This window comes from Sceloporus occidentalis, unplaced genomic scaffold (assembly GCF_023333645.1).
Source record: "Sceloporus occidentalis isolate IW3139 unplaced genomic scaffold, rSceOcc1.0.p SCAF_5, whole genome shotgun sequence".
Lineage (NCBI taxonomy): Eukaryota > Metazoa > Chordata > Lepidosauria > Squamata > Phrynosomatidae > Sceloporus > Sceloporus occidentalis.
Window position 1 is genome coordinate 179,250,419 of NW_028316985.1, and position 20,797 is coordinate 179,271,215.

At 38.7% G+C, this 20,797-nt stretch overlaps 1 protein-coding gene across 8 annotated transcripts in view; it reads left to right on the forward strand.

Moving 5' to 3' along the window:
- The window catches only part of RUFY3 (RUN and FYVE domain containing 3), a 63,426-nt gene extending 43,442 nt beyond the window's left edge, over window positions 1–19,984 (forward strand). For 5 of the 8 annotated variants that reach the window (XM_089526318.1, XM_089526319.1, XM_089526320.1 and 2 more), the window contains 12 exons: window positions 6–71; window positions 164–233; window positions 1,229–1,321; window positions 2,798–2,884; window positions 3,632–3,799; window positions 5,922–6,019; window positions 10,940–11,059; window positions 12,131–12,254; window positions 14,484–14,563; window positions 15,482–15,509; window positions 17,482–17,556; window positions 18,564–19,984. In XM_089526318.1, coding sequence (XP_089382444.1) covers window positions 6–71; window positions 164–233; window positions 1,229–1,321; window positions 2,798–2,884; window positions 3,632–3,799; window positions 5,922–6,019; window positions 10,940–11,059; window positions 12,131–12,254; window positions 14,484–14,563; window positions 15,482–15,509; window positions 17,482–17,556; window positions 18,564–18,707 — 1,153 coding nt within the window. In that variant the 3' untranslated portion in view covers window positions 18,708–19,984. The other 3 variants (XM_089526325.1, XM_089526326.1, XM_089526324.1) reach the window with 2 other exon arrangements.
- The last annotated feature ends 813 nt before the right edge of the window (window positions 19,985–20,797 follow it).

Here is a 20,797-nt window from a genome sequence, read left to right on the forward strand (position 1 = left end):
TCTAGAGATGGTCAAATTACTGCAATCCTGGACCAGAAAAATTATGTAGAAGAGCTCAATAGACATTTAAGGTAAAAAGTGATTTCTTTCAGATTATGATCTGTAAAACAGGTGGCCAAATAATGAATTCTTAAGTTTTGGTATAATTTCTTTCCTCTGACAGTGCCACAGTCAACAATTTGCAGGCAAAGGTTGATGCTTTGGAAAAATCCAACACAAAACTTACTGAGGAGGTATGTAGAAGTAAAAAAAGCATGCGTTTTGTTCCTGTTTGCGAAAAACAAGTTTTGAGCATTAGGTGAATTAGGTGTGATAACTAGTAACTTTATAAAACAAAATTAGGCACTTTCTTTAAAGATACTGGATAGTATGCTAGTTTTGGCATATTGAATAGATGTCCCATGATCAACATAAGAGCTCTTAAAAATAAGTCCCAGACATTTTACTTTTAAAAGATGCAAACTGAATGACTTTAAGTCTGGGCTATGGTATGGATGCCAGATGGAGAACTTAGCAGAGACCCACACCAGCAAAATACAAATACTAAGACTCTCCTGAATAAGTCATTCAGTGCTACCTAGTTGTTTTGGACTGTGTTTTGTAAGAATATGAGTATGTACATCTTATGGGCAAGATTCCATGGTGGACTTAACCCTCTATGCATCCAAAACATAACTCCCTCTTTGCTGTGGAGGGCTGGGAAATCCTCTGAAGATGGTTTTCAGGCAGCTAGGGAAGGGAATGGAATTCTGTTACCGTTTGCCAAGTGCCATGTTGGATTTAGGCCTGTGTGCTCTTATAAAGGTGTATGGAAGGTGAGCGGAAGGTGCAATAAAAGATTGTGGATGGACCTGTCAAAAAAGACACTTTGCTTTGTCATTGAGTCAGGTGCATGGAGGATTATGGCAAGAACATTTTGAATTTCCTTTTGACTAGTGACCATTGAGAACTGTCAGAATCAAAATAATTCTTGCCGAATCCATAATAGCTTTGTTCTGCTGGCCATCCTCTGTAGCAGTAACATTATACAGGAATAGCATGCCATTTAGCTCATCATGCAGCAGGAGCTCTTGGGTCTCTCTGGTCTAAGTCTTCTTCTTTATCCAATACATCATACTGGTTATATGGGTACAACCGTTTAACAAAACACTACTAAAAATGTATCAGTAGATATCTGATGTTGTTTGTTTGTTTTTTAAATGTTTTCAATTCTTGTTGGCACACCCAGCTTGCTGTTGCAAATAACAGAATTATAACACTGCAAGAGGAGATGGAACGAGCAAAAGAAGAAAGTTCATATATTTTGGAATCCAACAGAAAGGTTAGTGACTGTGTGTGAAACATCTAGTAATTGCAGAATGATTTCTCCTTCTTCCCCTTTTGTCACATGCATAAGTTGCAGTGTGGTTCATATGCCTCCTTTAATCTGTAGGCAGCTTGGTTGTTTTTTGCTCTCTGCTTGTGACATGCTGTTAAGTGTTTTGTTTGTACGTGGATGGGCAGATGTGATGAGAACACATACTTCCATAGGAATTGGACTCAATTGCTTTTTGGGCTCTCATGATGTACTAGTTTATCCAATTTAAAGATAGCTTCTTTGTAGAATAAATTCTTACTGGTGCTATACCTCATACTTCAGTTTCTGTGGCAGTCTTAACATATATGCTATCAATTTACTCAAACCCTAAATACAAGTGCACCTAAATAGAGCAATGAGAACATTTGCCTTTTAAGACATTTAACATTTGCCAAATGTAGCCATAAGGAGAATTGCAAAATTCGTATGAGTGCAATATTTTATTAGAACAGTGAAAAATATAACAAAAATAGGCATGCTTTTGAGTTCTCCAGATTTTAATCAAGCAAGAAGTTACAAAAAGTAGGCTGGGTAAAAGCAGGGGGTGAAGGACTTGATGGTGTTTTCATGATCACACTCAAAATGGAATTAAGGAAGAGGGGCTGTAGACATCAAATCTATGCTATAGCCAGTATATGATTATTTCAAGTTACATCTGGAGCTGACCCTAAGACCACCAGGAGAATGTATGGTAAAAAAAATTTGATCCCTCACGTTTGAACATAAAAACATCCAACCTCAAAACTTCTTCCTGGGCTAAGATCATTGTCACCTTTATTGGTAGAAAACAGAGAAGGTGTGTACTTTTCATGGAAGTAACTTTAGGTGCTTGACTAGGTGAAAAAGTCAAGAGATGTGGAATTGATTAGCTTTACTTAATAGCTGTAGGAATGAATCCTCAAAGAATAAATTTCCAGCCTCTGGTGATATAAAATCTTTCCAGTGTACGATCCCAATATTATATGGCTAAATTTGGTACTCTCAGCTCACACAAAAGGTACAAGGCAGATGTGTTAGCCATAGCCCAAATCCATATTTAAGCCCATATGCTGTTGTTGACCTATATCAGTGATGGATTTTGGAATTTATCTTGTAAGTAACATATGACTTTTGAGAAAGATTTGGCAGTCTGTTTACATGTTAAAAATCCATTCTGTGAATAAATAATCTTACAGAATTTGGGTTACAGGATGAAATCTCCTAGTAATGTTTTATTTGTGTGCATTTCATATCTGGATTTACATTATCATTCTGTAGATGCATGTGTCAGTGCATAATTACCTTGTCTAGCTTCATGTTTCCCAGTAACTACTCAGGTAATATTACGCTCATCCATAACTGCACAGAGAACAGATAGAAGTGGCATTTTTCAATCATTGTAATATTTGTTGAGTAACAAAATTTACATTCTGTTTGCTTTTTGGATCTCTTGATGCACAGCAAGCACCTAAGCAAGACAGAACTGCAGATGGACAAGCTCTTAGTGAAGCACGGAAACAGTTGAAGGAGGAAACACAGCTGCGGCTGGTATGTTGAACAACTTACTTGTCATTTTTAGAAAGGCTGTTAGAGGAGAAGTCCTGAGTTTTATTCTGTACAGTACTTTTTCATAGTGAAAGAAAACTAAAATAATTTTTGGTACTACTCAGGGCAGAGCTATTCCACCACCACCACCTGTCTAGGAGACAATGTCATGTCAGGTAGATTGGCACACATCCCTTTGGCATCAAGCAGCTCAATTTAAGATCAAGCTGGTAGGATCTTGCATCATAAGCATTTTTCCTGCAGAATATTGGTCATATTTGTCACAATAATATTGAGTTTCCGTCATGTGAAATGCTTTCATTAATTTTTAGAAGATTGTAAATGTTAAAATGACACACAAGATGCTAAGAGCCATAGCAGTTATTGTATATTTATTATGACAGCTAGAAAAAAGACCAACTTTTGAAAGAAAAGATCAGTAAGCATTTTGTGAAATTAGGTGTAGATGATGGAACTGGAAGTCTGGATCCAAACTGGCCCCTCTTATGGTCAAGAATGTAAAATACAATTAGAAAGAAGGCACCTTGTTAGAAAGTGCCTTTCTGAAAGAAAATAACAAAAAGTCAGGTTTTTTTCCTCTTGACATGAGAAACAATTTACCTCTCATTCTCTGTACTAGAAGATTGGTCAATATAATGCCAAAATTCAGTGGTTGCCTGATAAGATATATTTGTTCATAACTTCCAGATAATGTATATACTTTGGTATGTGCATGTGTATATGTTTTAGGATGTGGAAAAAGAACTTGAAGTGCAGATTGGAATGAGACAAGAGATGGAACTGGCTATGAAGATGTTGGAAAAAGATGTTTGTGAGAAGCAAGATGCACTGGTGGCACTCAGGCAACAACTTGATGATCTCAGGGCCCTAAAACTTGAACTTTCTTTCAAGCTCCAGGTAAGGTTGTTATTTGTCATTATCCCTATAGAAAGAAATATACATAAAGAAGAATTCCATAAAGTTGTACAACAGCCAGCTTGGTCCCTCCTTGGTAGAGCAGTTATCAGAACACCTCTCTGTGGAGACTCTTACTAATTGTTTTCTCAAACTGTGTTCCCTCTTTCAGTTTTCCAACCCTGAACCATCTGGGCTGGCACAGATATAATGGGTCTGGGCAATTTTTTGTTTGCTACCTCCCGACATTTCTTGCAAATTCTATTTTTCCTCTCCTGAGTCACAGGGCCTGAACAAACAGGCCAAATGAAGCGGCTCCAGACCAACCCTAAGGGGCTGGAAGCCACACCGAAGCAATGCTCCAGTCCTTAGGACCAGAGCATAGCTTCCAACTTCTTAGGACCCGTGCGTCATTTAAACAGCACACCTCCAAAGTGGCCCAAAGCTGCTACATTGGATTTGTCTGTCCAGGTCCGTAGTTCTGTGAAAAGCCTTTAGTGTTAACCATGTTCAGTTTTCAATTAACTTGGGATATTTCAGCCTGTCTGTTTCGGGCCTAAGATAACATGCTGTACCTGTGTTTGAACTGGGACTTGAATTCATGTCTCTCTGAAATAATGATAGTTTTCTATACTTCCAGATCTACACTTTGAAATGGTGACCAAAATTCAGTTTCTGCATCTTTCTGTCAGTATGTTAGTTTCAGGGTACTCTTGAGTGACACTGTCATACAAATGAATGCTGCATACACAGGAATGTTATGAATGAAAATGTTATGTGTTGACACTGATTTAATCTGAACTTACATAGCTTAACTAAACTATCATTAATATACTTACTCCAACATAACAAGGAGGTGATCTTTGATTATTAACTTTGGCCCAGTACAGACCGCCACTTTGCAGCGGCCTGGGGCTGAAATTAGGGCTTGGGAGAGTGGAGCGTCCACATCCTCCGTGCTCTCCTGGTGCCACTTTGGGCACATGCGCGCTCTGATGGCATGCACGCTGATGACGTGCCTTATGTACTGCGTCCAAATGGCATGGTGCACAAGAGACATCACCGCACCGCTCCAGGGCACTGATGGCGCCTTGGCAGCGGCGCAGAAAGGAGCTGTGTTTTGCAGCTCCTTTTTGGAGCAGATCATTGTCACATCTGTGCGGTTTTGGTGGCAACGATCCGGAGGAGAAAGGGGCAGCCTCTGGCCTCCCTTTTCTTTTCATCTGTACAGCCCTTTAACAATCATCCCTTTTAATTTTTTTCCTTGTACCAGTTTTCCCTGAAATATGATAATGGGACCATGTTTCATTTTGCAGAATGTTTTATTATGTTAAAAAGTATACTTTTATAAGGAGATAGAGGGATGGTCACTCATTTTTATAACACCTCCAAGGGAGCATGGGAGACCTCTTTCAGGCCAAGAGCCAAATTTAATTTCAGCTAAATCCTCGGGGGCTGCTCTCCAATGACAGGCAGGTCCAAAAGCAAAAGTTGAACCAAAAACAACATATATTTTGGCTTAAAGTTCTTACTGGCAGAAGCTAAGGCTTAGAAGAGGCATTTTAATCTTTTAGAATAGGAAAACAAAAACTATGCAATGTCTAGGGAACTGTTACAGTGATGTCGGGGGGGGGGGGGGGAGGATTGGCCATCTGAATAATCCCAAAAGGGCCATTTTGGAGCCCAAGAAGAGTCCCCAGGTCCTGAGATTACCCATCCCTGCACTAGAATATGTGCTGTATCTAATTGGGGGAAAATGAGATCCATCATCCACGTGAAATGGATTAGTTACATTTGGATAACTACCTTCCTGTGTGATCTAATATTTTTTAAATGACAAGAGAAAGAATCATGATGGATATATTTGTGGAAAAGCTGATTTTATTTATAACCTATGGCCCAACCATTATCAGAATAATATACATTCATTTCCCTGTGTCTGTACTTCTTTAAAAAATTCAGCCCCCCCCCCCCCACTTTCTGTTTCATCCTGTTCTTCCATGAAGTTTTGTATCAATGTATGTTGACAGCGATACATAGTAATTTTGAATGTGTAAATATTTGTACAAATAAAGACTGAAACCTCAATTTTCTGTACTGACTTCTATGGCTGTTTGCCTTGTAGAGTTCAGATCTGGGAGTGAAACAAAAGAGTGAACTGAACAGCCGCTTGGAGGAGAAGACAAATCAGATGGCTGCCACCATTAAACTGCTTGAGCAAAGGTAAAATTGAAAATTGCTTATTCAAGCAAAATTATAACTCTCTCTTGTGTTAATTTTGTGTCTTTCAGATATTCAAATATTTGTAGGATGTCTGAAAAAGGAGACTAAACATTTCAAACATAAGGCAAAAGGCCCAGTACCATAGAATAACCTTGCTCTAGAGCAGTGATGGCAAACCTATGGCACGTGTGCCACTCTGTGGCACATGTGCTGTCGCCCCAGCACAGAGTTTGCTAGAGTTTGTTACTAGAAAGCCAGAGGGACATGGCACTTTGCAATAAATAAGTGGGTTTTGGGTTGCAGTTTGGGCACTCGGCCTCTAAAAGGTTCACCATCACTGCTCTAGAGAGAGAGAGAGACCGTGGAGTGCTGGTCCACTTGGTTACCACAATAGCCTTCACAGAGTGCAAAGTTTACAATGACTGAGACAGATACTTTATACATATTCTGTGAAAAGGAAAATGCATCCACAAGTGCTGCTAAGGAGGGTGTAAGCTGTGTGCCAACCATATTTCACCATGGGATAACAATCATGATTTACATGGTTTCTTGGTGAAATCATACCTAATGGGATGATCAACTCCAGCTTGTATTTTCAAGCTCTGTCTAGACCACTGCAATTTTTCCCCTTTACAAGGCTATCTATAACAGTTCAAAAGGAGAGAAGCAGTGACTGTTACTCAGCTAATATGATTGATCGTTTATATAGAGCATCTAATAGGTTATAGAATACATTATTTGTGATTCTTACTTCCAAAATTCCACCATGAGGCAGGCTTCCCTTTTGCAGATGGAGAAATGAAACTGAAAAATAGGAAGTTGCCTTGAACATCCAAACCTGTGTCTCGAAAAAATTATACTTGAATCTGGATGACATGCCTTTTTTCTGTCTCTAATTTAGAAGCTTGTTCAGAGGAATCCCATGTATGAATGTTCATTGCTCTATTTGCTTCCAACCTAATTTAAGACCCATTGCTTGTGGGTGGGGTTTTTGCCAAATCAAATTAAAATAAGATTGTAGCTAGATAGCTAATTGCTATTTTCACACATTGCACAGGGATTCCAGCTAAACAGTATGTTCTATGACTAAAGCAGAACTATTTTCAGACATCTTGTTGGTGTACAGTGAGAAGTGAGATCTCTTACACTGAAAAATAACTGACTTAATGACCTCAGTTTCTTAACAGATTTCAAAAACTTCATTTTCAGAAAGCATACAATAGTAATGGGTATCCTATGAAATGTCCCCTTTTGCTTTTTCTAAATGGAGGTCAAGAGCTATTTCTTAGCATATTTCTACTTGTTATATTGCAATATTTGAAAAGCACAGTGATTGGCATCTGTTGAATTAACTTGTATTTTCTTCTACTATCTATTTCCTCCCCATCCACCCACCCCAATTCTCCCTATATCATTTGCATGCCCTTTTCTAATCTAGTGAAAAGGATTTGGTGAAACAGGCAAAAACCTTAAATAGTGCAGCAAATAAACTGATTCAGAAGCCCCATTAGGCTTTTAAAAAACAAATTTGCAGCTGGTCACCTCACAACTTTGACATCTCTACTCAATTATGAGGGAAAAGCAAAACGAGATTGGGAATTTAGATGTCAGACCTAAATATTGTCTCCCAAAGTTGGCTTGGAATTTGGTGGATTTTTAAATTTAAAAAATGTTTTTGTTTGGAGGTAGAAAAAAATTAACCTTTAACTTTCCTTTCTCCTGTTATTTCTTGCTTAAATTTTATTAAACTGCAAGCAGATTGACCACAAAGTACTCCAGAAAATCATACGTAAAATTAGAGATTTATGGCTCTGTTTGTACAATTTTATGCTTGAAGGGTTGTTGGAAAAATGTGAACCTTCCCCAACCCCCATGTTTAATTCATGGAAAACCAAATTAGTTCTCTCTGTTTGCCTTGGCATGAAGTAGATGAAAATATGCGAACAGACAAAGAGGTTAAGAGCAGTTTGATGCCTAGTGAGCCATGATCCTGTAGCATTTTTTGTTCCATTTGATCTCAACCAGAACAAGCACACATCACAGTTTAAGAACTTGCCATTGAAGTGGTATAATCCTTGTAAACCAGATGCCTGCCCAACTTGCACAGTTTTCCACCTGAGATTGATCATAAACACATATACATTGAAAGTGTGTTTGATGCAAGGTCTGCACAGTCATTGACTCAAGGGATATACCAGTTCCCAGGCAGAATGAGTCATATCTTTATTTTGCTCTGTTCCTTACACTTTTCATCCTTCTCCAATTGCATGTGAGTGCAATGACATTATTATTCCACTGTCTCTTCCAGAGGTGTTTTTTTAAAAATCTACCTGCCTGTTTATGTCATGGCGACCACATTGTTTTGATATAATGCACTGTGCATGGGTCTAAGACAAATGCAGAGGAGCATTGAGATAGCATAATGCAAATAGTTAAAACCAAAACTGTACCAAAATGTAACTGGAAAATTTTGTGGTGGAGGAAAAAGCCAAATAATAAGCCAATGCCAGCTCTTTTGCATTAAGGGAAAGTAATTCATTCATTCTCTTTAGGTGATATGGAAGCAAAATCTAGTTGCTAGCTGTGTTTTAAAATGGTAAACCTCTCTTTATCTTTGCATTGCCTTCTACCTCGGCCTTTATTTTCCTAAAAGAGACAGTGGTTCTTTTTTCCTCAAGAACTTCAATGAAAGATGTGGGTTGCCTTCTGTTCCAGTTTTAAATTCAAAATTGAGTCACGTATTTTACAAAACTGTTCATTGTTGTTACCTTTTTTAAAATGAGAGATAAATGGAACTGATAGTGATTTACTGCTGGCCAGTCACTGACACAAAGCAGTTACAACATACGATAACTTGGGTGTTGTTTGAAGTTGCCTTTGCTCTTGTTAATATTTGAATCTAAGTATTTAGTTCAGATAGGGAACTTGTTAAGAGTTGTAGTGAAAAGTAAGTTAAAACATACAAAGTTTGGGAAAATGTTTCTGCAACTCAAAATAAATCAGTTTTTCTATTTAGGATGAAATTAGGGGTCTCTTTTTTGTGGCTGCAAGGGTTCACAGCACTGACCTCTAAACAGGTTTTAGGGTGTAGATAGTTATTTTGAATCCTTGTCAAGATACCCAAACTAGGGGTTGTCCCACTTTTGCAGTTTAGGCTGTCCTTTTTTCTGTTACCTCCTATATAAACTACTTGCTTTGTGTTCTAACAAAATGGAGAGCGGATGGGGAAATGTCAGTAATAAAGATGAGGGTGGGAAAACAATCATTGCCTGATATAAAATCTGTAAGGTTGAGTCTCTCTTTATCAGTTATAAACCTATCTTGGACAGAGCAGCAAGATCTTTGTTTTGTTTTTAAATAAGAACTCTGAAGAATTGCACTTTGGTGTGGCACATTTCTAAACATATCAGTTTGATTTGCAGCCAAGTCTGTTCAGCCAGGGCAGTCATCCTATAAAATCTGATCATGAGATTAAAATGGTTTCATTAAAATGACCAAGTCGGATATTGCTATGATTGTTACCGTGCTTCCCTCCTGGAGTTAGAATTTGAGGTTTCAGATGACCAAACTTTATTCTCTAGGATCAACACAGCATCTTGTTGATAGTCATACTTAATTTCTATCTAGTATGAAATTATATGTCACAGAAAAACATGTCAATGTTAAAACACATGGGGGAAATTCCTTTTCCCAAATAAGCTTTGAAATTATAACCTACAATCTTATTTATTTGAAATTTACTTAAAGTCAGTGTTTGGAAAACACATTTTCAGCCCTGAGAAAGCAGGATGTTATCAGTGGGCTATGGAGGACCCTGGCTTTAATGGGCAAAGTGGTTCCCTTAGAGTAACTTTTACAAGTGGAAACTGTCCAACCTGTTCTTATCTCCATTTTGAAAAAAATGGGATTGGATCTGGTTGGGAAAGAGGAACTGGAATTTTGCCAGTGGGCTTGGACTGGAGGTTTGACTGCCAGCCAGCATCATTTCCCCTTCTCTTCCCCAGAATTTTGACTTGGATTTCTGTCCTGCAGCCAGCTGTGCACCAAGAACGGCCTAGTGTGAACATACAATGTATGGTGTGGATCTCCATGCTTTCCATACACTGAAGGACATTGACATTGGTTTCAAAGAAGTGATTCCCCCACAGCTCTGCATTCTGGGCATTATAGTTAGGGAGGGTTGCATACCCAAGAGAATATTTGAGTCAGTTTCAGTATGGCATTTATTAGCAGACAGGCATGCGTTGATAGCTTCAGTTTTTTGCTGAGAGCTTTCCTTTACCTGTTCACTTTCCAGTTAAGCCAATGTGCTGAGTATTTGTCACATGGCTTGTGAATACATGTAACCTGAAATCAGTCTCTTTATAGTTAAAGTACTCTCCTACCCCCGTCCCTCTTGCAGCTATTCCTCAAGTAGGCTGGGAATCTTCAATAATTATCCATGACTTTGTACTCGATCTGAAGCCCTGTGTGCTTAATGATGTAACAGTTGTGGAAGAGACCAGAAAAATGCACTAATTCCTTAATATAGTAGATATCCCATGATGCAAGTTCCAGTTACTTGTATAAAGCTGCAGTGTAACGTAAATTTTAAAAACCCTTACCAATACTGTGTACCTGAGATTTGCTTTGACTATGGATAAAAGTGATGTTTTATGTTTATCATCTAATGACTGTAAACTGTAGTAATAGAAAAATAAAAAAAATTGAAAGTAGAAGCTTCTTCTGCCTGGTTCACCTACAGTTTGGTTTTTCTTTAGATATTTTTGTCCTTTGTCACTTCCTTTCCCAATATATTTCCCTTCCATCTTTCATTGAGCTTGGTTTGGTTTTTTTTTTTTTAATTTATTGTTTAAACTCAGTCTTCCTCCCCACTATGGCTTTTGTTTTTTATCACAAGTTCATGTGGCTCAAATCCAGATTGCAACAGACAGAGAAAGAACGTCAGTCTCTGGAGGAGGACAATCGGCTATTCAAGCAGGAGTTTGGGGATAAGATCAACAGCCTTCAGCTGGAGGTGGAACAGCTCATCAAGCAGCGGTGAAGAGAACATTGTGTTTTGTGGGATATATTGTGTGGGTTATTCCCTGCTCAGTGGAGCATTTTTGCATATTTTTCCAGGGTTCTTTGCATGCGGTTGCAGTTTTTAACGTTACAAAAATTACATTCTTCTTTGTCTGAGTCCATATGCCACCTGCTCTTATGAATGGCCATCTTTCCAGGTCTGTCGGTAGAATCCTCTAGAGAGCAATGTCCATGGAGTTTAAGAATTCTTTTCCATCCTCAACAGTGGCCTGTGTGCCTCTGATCCACTTTCTGGTCGCCTGTATATCCAGGTCAAAACTACAGCTAAATACAATGAAACAGTGGTCATATAAATAGGTCTATAATATGTTGTGTGTGTATTAATTCATTCCTTAATTTGCATAGTGCCCATGCATGGCTCATCTTGGTCCTCTGTCTGCCCACGTAGCAGATGACCTATTAGATTGGGAAGTCATTGGCTGCATGTCGACCTTGTAGGGAAAGTGATGTTGAGGTGAAGGTACATCTTTGTTCAGTAGAACCTGTAGCCGAATGCTGGCTCACAGTCTCTGTGATACACAACATACCATTTATAGGTACTCTGTGATACACAACTATTTATACATGTTGAGCACATTGTGCAGCACATTATTATTATTTTTTAAATAGCCAAGCAGCTAAGGCAAAGATACTCCTGAGAGGGTTTCTCTTCTCTACAATCTAGACGCATTGGCAAAGAATCTCTGTTAGAATTTTGGGAAACATCTAGGTTTGCAGAAAGGGATTTTGACAGAATGACCTGTTTCTACTATTTCTGCACAAGCATTGCAATGTTTCTGTGCTCCTTTGTCATAAATTAGCACCTATCTGATTGAGGAAACTTTTATTGGAGACCTGTGACCTGGAGGTAGTGCACTTGCAGCATGTGTTCTTTCTTCAGTAAAAGTACTGTTTATTGGGAAGGCTAATTTTTAAAAGAATCAGTAGTAAGAATGGGATTTTTTTTTCTTTCAGTAGCTTTTATTGCGTGTCAGTAGATTAAAGTTTATTTTACTAACATGTTTTCTATCTCTGCTGTTACTTCAGGGGTCAGCTTGAACTAGAATTGAAACGGGAAAGAGACCGATGGGCACATTCACGCCACAGAATTCAAGAAAATAAAAGCTTGCACATCCAAAGCAAAGGATTCCAAAAGGCTGGATCACAAATAGTAATGTTTATTTCTGTTTTTCCCCTCTTTGTTCACCTGTGGTTTAATTTTCATTTCTTGTTTAACCCAGGCTGCTGTAATTTGCTTGTGCTTCTCACCAGTCTTATGAGAATTTGGCTATAGCTGAAGCAAACTACAGCAGTTTCAGGGCTAATTCAGAAATGGTGAATGTGGGATTTTCTTAGGGACTGAAGGCAACAGATCCTGACTGTTTTTGCAGAGAATACCAGATGATGATGGTTGTTGTTGTTGCTGTTGTTGTTAGTAAATTCTTTTTATATGCCACTTTTCTCCCAGAAAAGGACCCAGGGTGAGTCACAGGTTTAAAAAATAGTTAAGAGGTTTACAATAAAAAAATTGAAAACAAGATCCCATAGGCTATATTTCAGAGAAAGGCAAACCATTCTGAATATTCTGAATTCTCCAAAGATGCCAGCCACAGATGCTGGCGAAACGTCAGGAAATTTTTTTTCTAGAACATGGCCACATAGCCCGAAAAACCCACAAAAAACTATGGATGCTGGCCATGAAAGCCTTCGACTTCACATTCTGAATATTCCTTGCCTATGAAATCAATCTGAAATACATGGAGTCTCCATAAATCAACAAGTGACTGAGGCAAGTTATATCCTGGTTGGATTACTATAATGTGTTCTCTGTGGGACTACCTTTCAAGAGTGTTTTGAAACTTCAGTCGGTCTACAGATTGTTAACTGTGGTTGGCTATAGGGAGAACACAACAGCCTTGTTGCAACAGTTTGAATGGCTGCAGGTATATTTCCAGGCACAATTCAAAGTGCTGGTGATGACTTATAAAACCCTGTACAGTTCAGGTTGCCTGAAGGACTGTATATGTTCTGGGATGGTCATTCTGTTTGTCCTACCATCCTCACAGGCACACAGGAGAGGTTCTGTTTAGTCCCAGGTTCTGGATTTCCCTTTTCAGAGGTTAAACTGGGACCCTCCTTCCTGTTCTTTTTTTAGGCAGATGTAGACCTTTTTGTTTCAGCAGTTCTTTGAGGGCTGACTACTTGGAGGAAAAGGGTGTTTCATGGGTTATGTTTATATTTTTCTTTTTAATGGTTTGCTTTTAACTGCTTTTATCTGCTTAACTGGTGATGCAGTAGTGAAATGCCTGTACTTCAGCCACTCACTCACAAACCACAAGGTTGTGAGTTAAGTACCAGCCTGAGGCTCTGGAAAGACTCAGCCTGGCATCTTTCTAAGGTTGCTAAAATGAGTCCCTAGCTTATTGGGGGCAGTTAGCTTACACAGTGTAAACCGCATAGGGAGTGCTTAAGTGTACTGGTAAGCGATATAGAAATGTACTTGCTATTGCTATTACTTTCAATTGTGTTGACAATTTAAATAGATTTTAAACTTTTGTATGATACAAAAATTTCTTTCTACAGTAGGCCCTGCACATTTGCTGGGGTTAGGGGCACAGGACTGCCATGAAAGTGGAAAAACTGCAAATAAAAAAAAACCACTACTATTTTAACCTGAAAGAACACTTCTCTGGGAATCTCTCCTCCAGAAGAACTCTGTGGTCATCATCTTTCAGAATTTGACCATATAGTCATGCTGGAGGACCTACAAATTCCCAGAAAAGTGTTTTCTCTAGGAATCTCTAGGTCCTCCAGTGTAACTCTATGGTCAACTTCAGCAGTGTTTCTCTGGAGGACCTAGTGATTTCTAAAGAGAATATATTAATCAAATCTGCAAATAACAAAAGTCAAAGCTGCAAATGTGGAAGACCTTCTGTACCTGTTTTGACTCCAGTAACCTGTCTTGGGTCCCAGACTGGGAATAGGCACAATATAAATAAACACAACAACAACTGTTGAATGGGTTTTTAAATCCCATTGATTCAATAGGTCTACTGTGGTTGGGTTTATCAATAGGATTCAGGTATATATTGTTTGCTTTTAAAGGAAACATTGTGTTTTTCAGATGTCTTTGTACAGGGTAGTGCATACACATGGTAATTCCAGCCATCAGTATTTCATTGTGATTTTTTCCCTGATCTTTGGTTCTTCCCTAATTAGTAGGTAGTCCCATGGCAGCCATAAGCTTTAAAGTGTTCTTGGGATTTTTACTATTAACAAAAAACTATGTGTGCTGTAAGGAAGAAGATTATTTAGGTTGTTATATATGGAAAATAAGCACAAAATATTGTGGTGGATGCCGCTTCTTCATTAATTTCTAAATATCTTTGTATTTTCATAGGCTGCAGGAAACAGGTTAATGGAAGGAGATTCTGAAAGGAGAATACCAGGAAAAGATGAGAAAACAGTTCACCCAAACAAGTATGGACTGATAAAAATTAAATTAATTTTTTAAAAAGATCTCAATTAATTGTAAAATGTGAGTGGTTATTATTTAGGTAGCAATTTTATAGTCAGAAGATGACTTCTTGAATCATGGTTGTGTCTGCATTCACAGAAATGCAGGGAACCATCTAATTAATAAATAATAATTGTAAGCCACTCTGATAGCCTTTAGGGCTGAAGGGTGGGGTATAAATACCATGAATGAATGAAAGAATGAATGAATGAATAATTCACCTCTCAAGTATGATGTGGGACTTCCTTGTAAGGTCTAAATACTTCTAAGGATGCCATATTTCCATGCTGTTTTTACCATGTGTTCCATCTACAGATTCGTAAGCTGTCTGATGTGGGGGGAAGTGATCTTCCTTGTTAACTTAAATCTGTTATGTCCTGGATGCTTTTTATTTGGAATACGAGGGGGCTTGTTGCCTACTATAGCAAATATGAACTCTAAAGTTTTTACTTACAACATTATAGATATGCCCTTTGATGAAAGGTTGGCTGTAGGACATGGGCAGTGAAACCCTGTATATGCTTGAGTTATGTGGGTACAACAAATTGGTCTGGAAACATAATACTGTTATGCGAAATCAGAATATATTTGTTAGGCAAGGTCCAAAACACTGCAGAAATAATCCAGATTGACACCACTTTAACTGCCCTGGCTCATTGCTAGGGAATTCTGGGAACTGTAGCTTTGTGAGATATTTAGCCTTCTCTGTCAGAGAGCTTTGGAGCCTCAATAAACTACAATTCCCAGGATTTCCTAGCACTGAGCCAGAACAATTAAAGCGGTCTCAACTGGATTATTTTTGCAATGTGTTTTGGACCCAGTTTGTACTGGTTAATATAATCTGGTGAAATGTCATGCTAATACTTTTGTTTCTTTTTCAGGGTACTTCATGGACTGCAAGATGAGCATGTAAGTAATTTAGTTTAATGTATTAAATGTAATGTAATCTATTCATGTATTTAATGAACAGTTTTATGTAAGTTTCAGATACATTTCGTATTTTTCTTTGCTAAGAGTTGAGTAGCTTGAAAGTAAGCAAGGGCAAGGTGCTTCTACTGCTAACGAAGCTGATATTTCAAAATGGTGAAACATATTTCCTTGTGTAAAATCATTGTAAAATTATCACAACTGTAATTAAGTTGCCCCGTCACTTATACTCAAAAAGTCAAACCATCATTCTTACAAAACAGTTCTAAGAGGTTAGACCTAGGCACAAACACAGTTCATTCATTGTATTAAAGGAGTTCTGCATTTTGGGTTGTTTTGTTTTTTTGTTTTTCTAAATTTTCCATACTGTAAGCCAATGTTTACAACCATAATATAGTTATCCTCCCAGTTAATGTGTTATGTATATACCTCAACACAAAACCTATTTACCATTTGTTATCAACCCATAACTGATAACCAATGCCTTTAAGTACACTTTTGATACTGAATAATGGTGTGACCATCCCCAACATTTTTGAATATTAGAATTTTAAAGTCCATCAACATTCAAATGATAGTTTAATCTTTAGTGACAGAGCTTGATCCAAACTATTTTGTAGATCAGGTTCATGTAAGTTGCCCAAAATTTAGTATGAACTCCTTTGAGCCTTCCCATTAATACAGACACTTCTTTCTTTCTTCTCTCATTTCTTAATCATGCCCCAATTAAGCATTTTAATTTGCTTTGCACCTTGAGAGCAGTGACTTATCAGTATTTCAGTAACTGTTTTGGCAATTCTGAAGAGCATAAACAGCTGTTCACTCAAAGGCCCTCTTACAGAGTATGCTTTTGCTTGAGCCAAACTCAGATCTCTGTTCTAGAGAGAGGCTGCCCAAATGAGTGAGTCTTGACTGAGAGTGATTTGAGAACTTTCTCTATTTCATGATACTGTGTATCTAATGTAGGAAATAATAGAAACTCACCTTACAGAGTTTTTGGGATGGGGGCTCCAGATGTTGATGGATTCTGGTTCCCTTACTCTTTTGCTAGTAGCAGTGTGGTGTAGTGGTTTGAGCATTGGACTCAGACTCAGGAGACCAAGGTTTGAATCCCTGCTTTGCCGTGAAACCCACTGGGGAAGATGCCAGCCACAGATGCTGGCGAAACGTCAGGAATAAACTCTTCTAGAACATGGCCACACAGCCTGAAAAGCCCACCAAAAACTATGGATGCCGGCCATGAAAGTCTTTGACTTCCCACTGGGTGACCCTGAGCAAGTTACGCTTTCTCAGCCTCAGAGGATGGCAATGCAAACCTCTCTGAAGAAACTAGCCAGGAAAACTGTGATAGGTTCACCTTAGGGTCTCTATAAATCGGAAACAACTTGAAGGCACACTGCACACACACTGGTTCATGTGGGTTGATGAATGCTGAATCCCAAAACATTTGGAGGACCCACAGATTTCCCAGCCCTGCACTGATGTTGGCAAAGTGCTTTGAACGTTTAAAAGCAATATCCAGAGATTGAATATTACTAATTTATTTTGAGTTCTGTTTAAAGTTTCATAGCATAGTTCAAAAGGGGAAGCATAAGGATTTAGTAAATTGCCTCCCTGTAAGACAAGATGGCAAAACTGAGGCTGTTGTACTTTGGCCACAACATAAGAAGGCATGACTCGCTCGAAAAGACAGTAATAGTAGGAAAGATGGAGGGCAGTAGAGAAAGAGTTAGACCACACACCAGATGTACTCAAACAAGTAGCCATGGACTTAAGCCTGCAATACCTGAGCAGAGCAGTTGAGGACAGAGGGGCTTGGAGGTGTCTCATTCATGGGGTCAATATGAGTCGAAGTCGACTTAAAGGCAGTTAACAATTGAAATCAGAAAGTTGGTCAGAAGATTTTGCAGTCTTAATGGTGTGATAAAATGAGATTGTGTTTTTCATGTTCTAGGAGCAAACTCTTGGCCCTGGAAAGTCAGAACTCTGCCAGCTATGTCAAGAAGAAAGCACTCGGAGCAAAAGAAAGGTAAATAGGAATCAAGAAGTAGCTAAGCTCACTTGCAGCCTACTTCTTTTCCATACGCTGCAGTTGAAGCACCTATTTGTATATTGTATTTTGGGAGTGGAAAAGCAGAATTACTTGTTTTCTTTCCCACTGTTGCTTGGACTCTCAGGATCTACTCTATAAGGGGCTCTTTATGAAAGACTGAGGTCCAAAACACATTGCAGAAATAATCCAGTTTGGGACTGCTTTAACTGCTCTGACTCAGTGCTAAGGAATTCTGTTTTGTAGGACACTTAACTTTCTCAGAGAGGTCTGCTGCCACAATAAACTACAATTCTCAGGATTTCTGAGCATTGAGCCATGGCAGTTAAAGCGATCTCAAACTGGATTATTTCTGCAGTGTGTTTTGGACCTGAGAAGCTGTTGTTACCCAATGTGAGCCTAAAATTAGTTTACACATTGTAAATCACTTAGGGAGCGCTTAAGTGCACTGATAAGCGGTTTAGAAATGTACTTGCTATTGCTATTGCTAAAAGGAGGACAGGCTGTTAAAAGGAGCTCTGGTGGCACAGTGGTTAAATGCCTGTACTGCAGCCACTCACTCAAAACCATAAGGTTGTGAGTTCAATACTAGCCAGGGTTCAAGCTTGATTCAGGCTTGCATCCTTCCAAAGAGGTCGCTAAAATGAGTACCCAGATTGTTGGGGGCAATTAGCTTAGACACTGCTAGTTCGGTATGAAGCGGTATAGAAATGAAGCTGTTTGTTTAACCCTGAATGAAAAAACCCAAGATTTCAAACATTTTTGGGATTCTCCTCCTCTGCCTTGGCACTGTTGTGGAGGTATGCAGTTCTAGTTCTACTTTCTAGACATATGATTTTCTTAGGCTGGTTGGGGGGGGGGGGATAAGGAGAAAACCTACAACTGAAGCACTAGGAGAAATATTTCCCTTTATCTGGTACAAAGAATAAGCTTTGTGTTGAGGTGAATTAAGATGCCTTTTGTTGTTCTTCTTTCCCTCAATTCAGAATATTTGCAGGAACTGCAGTGGAGTCTTCTGTGAAGATTGTTCAGCCAATGAACTTCCCCTTCCCTCCAGCATCAACCCAGAGCGTGTCTGCAACCTATGCCACAAGCATTTGATACAGCAATATTCTGCAAGCCCCTCGTAGGATTTCCAGTGGATGTGGATAGCAGTTCCGCCAAACACAATTTGCTTCAACCAGCTTGCTCCATTTCTGAATCACTGCAACTTCCAATTATAGATGGAGCTGTTTTAAAAAGAGGACACCTGTACATGCTCTTACAGGTTGAGAGCCTGGAAATGAATGCATTGACAATCAGTTTTAACTGTAAACACTAGGCTCCTAGGTGTCTGCTCCCAGAAAATGTACACACCGTGTTTGCTAAGGCTTGTGAAGGTCCTTGCTCTGACATACTGAATTAGGGGGAAGTGTGGTATGCCTAAAATGTTCAACTTTTGCAAACTGGAAATATTTATATATTAGTTTGGAAGGTAGGTAGCCAGCGGCTGTCATTGCTCTCAACAGGAGACTTAGTGCAACCTGAGCATGTGTGTTTCTGACAGAAAACAAGACTCTCTCAAGGTCACTCCTTTCCTTTTCCTAGCAACCCAGTGGTGCATAGCGCATGGCTCCTACTGGTATCAGGCATAATGAGCAAACCAGGTCTAACCCACAAGCCTCCGCTATCTCCACTTGTTTACAGTCACTGATTCACACACCCCTCCCCAATCTAACTTCCTAAATATTTTCTGCTTTTCCAGGAGACTTGTGCAATCTGTAATTTAAACACATGCTCCGAATTACCTTAACTCTCCAAAGGAATCGTATGGAGCATGCTACCTGTATTTGATAGACTAAAGCAGGGTTGGGCAACTTGCCCTCTAAAGGTTGTTGGATTGCATCTCCCGTCAGCCTTTATCACTCAGCATGCTGGCTACAGCTGATAGGAGTTGTAGTCTAATGCCTCACATTATTTTTATAATAAGTGCAATAGCAGTATAAACATTCAAAGATCTTCACAAATTTCAGGTATGTGTGAAAACAAAATAAAAGTAATTCCCTAGTTAAAGAGAAGAAATGACCCAAATAGATTTTTTGGCCTGTTTTTCAGTTTTCTTCAGGTTTCTGCTTTATATATGCTGCTTCATTAAAAAAAAACTCATCAAATTTTTTGAAGGAGAATGCACACTGTCTAAAATGAACAACATTGCACTCCTTTTCCACCCTCTGAAACTGGCAAAAGCCAGTAGAATTTTTTTTTAAAACCTCAGTATCCTGAACTTCCGATTGAAGTTTTCTGACATCTGTTTCTGCAGACCATGCAAAGAGGCAGCAACTGATTGTAAACAGTTTGAACCAAAAGAGAGGAACTTGAATCCTGTATATTTAAATAAATACAATTTTCAGAATTGTTCATTTAGGAATGTGAATGGTATTAGTGTTCTGTTGTGTGTCAATGTTGACTGGTATATACTATAGTACTGACACTGCACCTATACAGAGATGGATTCTGGCAAACGTGGCAGTATGCTATAGAACATATACTGATAATGCAAGGGAGAAATTACTCTGCAAAGGGTCCCTTAAGAGGAGTCTTGCTCCTTCAGAATGTTTCACCCTCTTGGCCAACAGGACTATCTTTATTAACCCACACAATGCATTTTTAGGAGGCTGTCTACTTAAAACTGGAAATTAGATCAAAACTGCAGAATCTGAATCTCCACAAAAACTGTTGTACATTTTCCCTTATTTCTTCTTCAAAAGGTGATTAGATTAACACACTGAAGCCATGTTGCAATTATTATTCAGAACAGGTTTTTTTGTGGGGAGAGGGGGGGCATTTGGCTTACTCCTGATTTGGAAGCTTAGCATGCACACTCAGGATAACCCTAAGTGCAAATTAGAGCAAACATTTTTCTTTTGTGGATAAGAAGTTCTAACCTTTTTTTTTTTTTTTTAAGTTTTCTAAACATATTACATTGGAGATTCTGTATGGGTATGAATGAAAAGGGGGGGTGGGGTTGCACTGCCAGATAAAGAATATTACATAGTAAGTAACTTACGTATGCAGGAAAGACAACTTGGACAAGATATCTTCCTTTGGAATTGATGTGGAACCATATTAATATTCTCCAACACTAATTCCCAAGAAATTTCCCTGCTAAGCCCTGTTCTCTTTCTATATTCTGTAGTTTTAATGCTCCTTAGGGCATTCTTGCAAACGTAGATGACTGTCA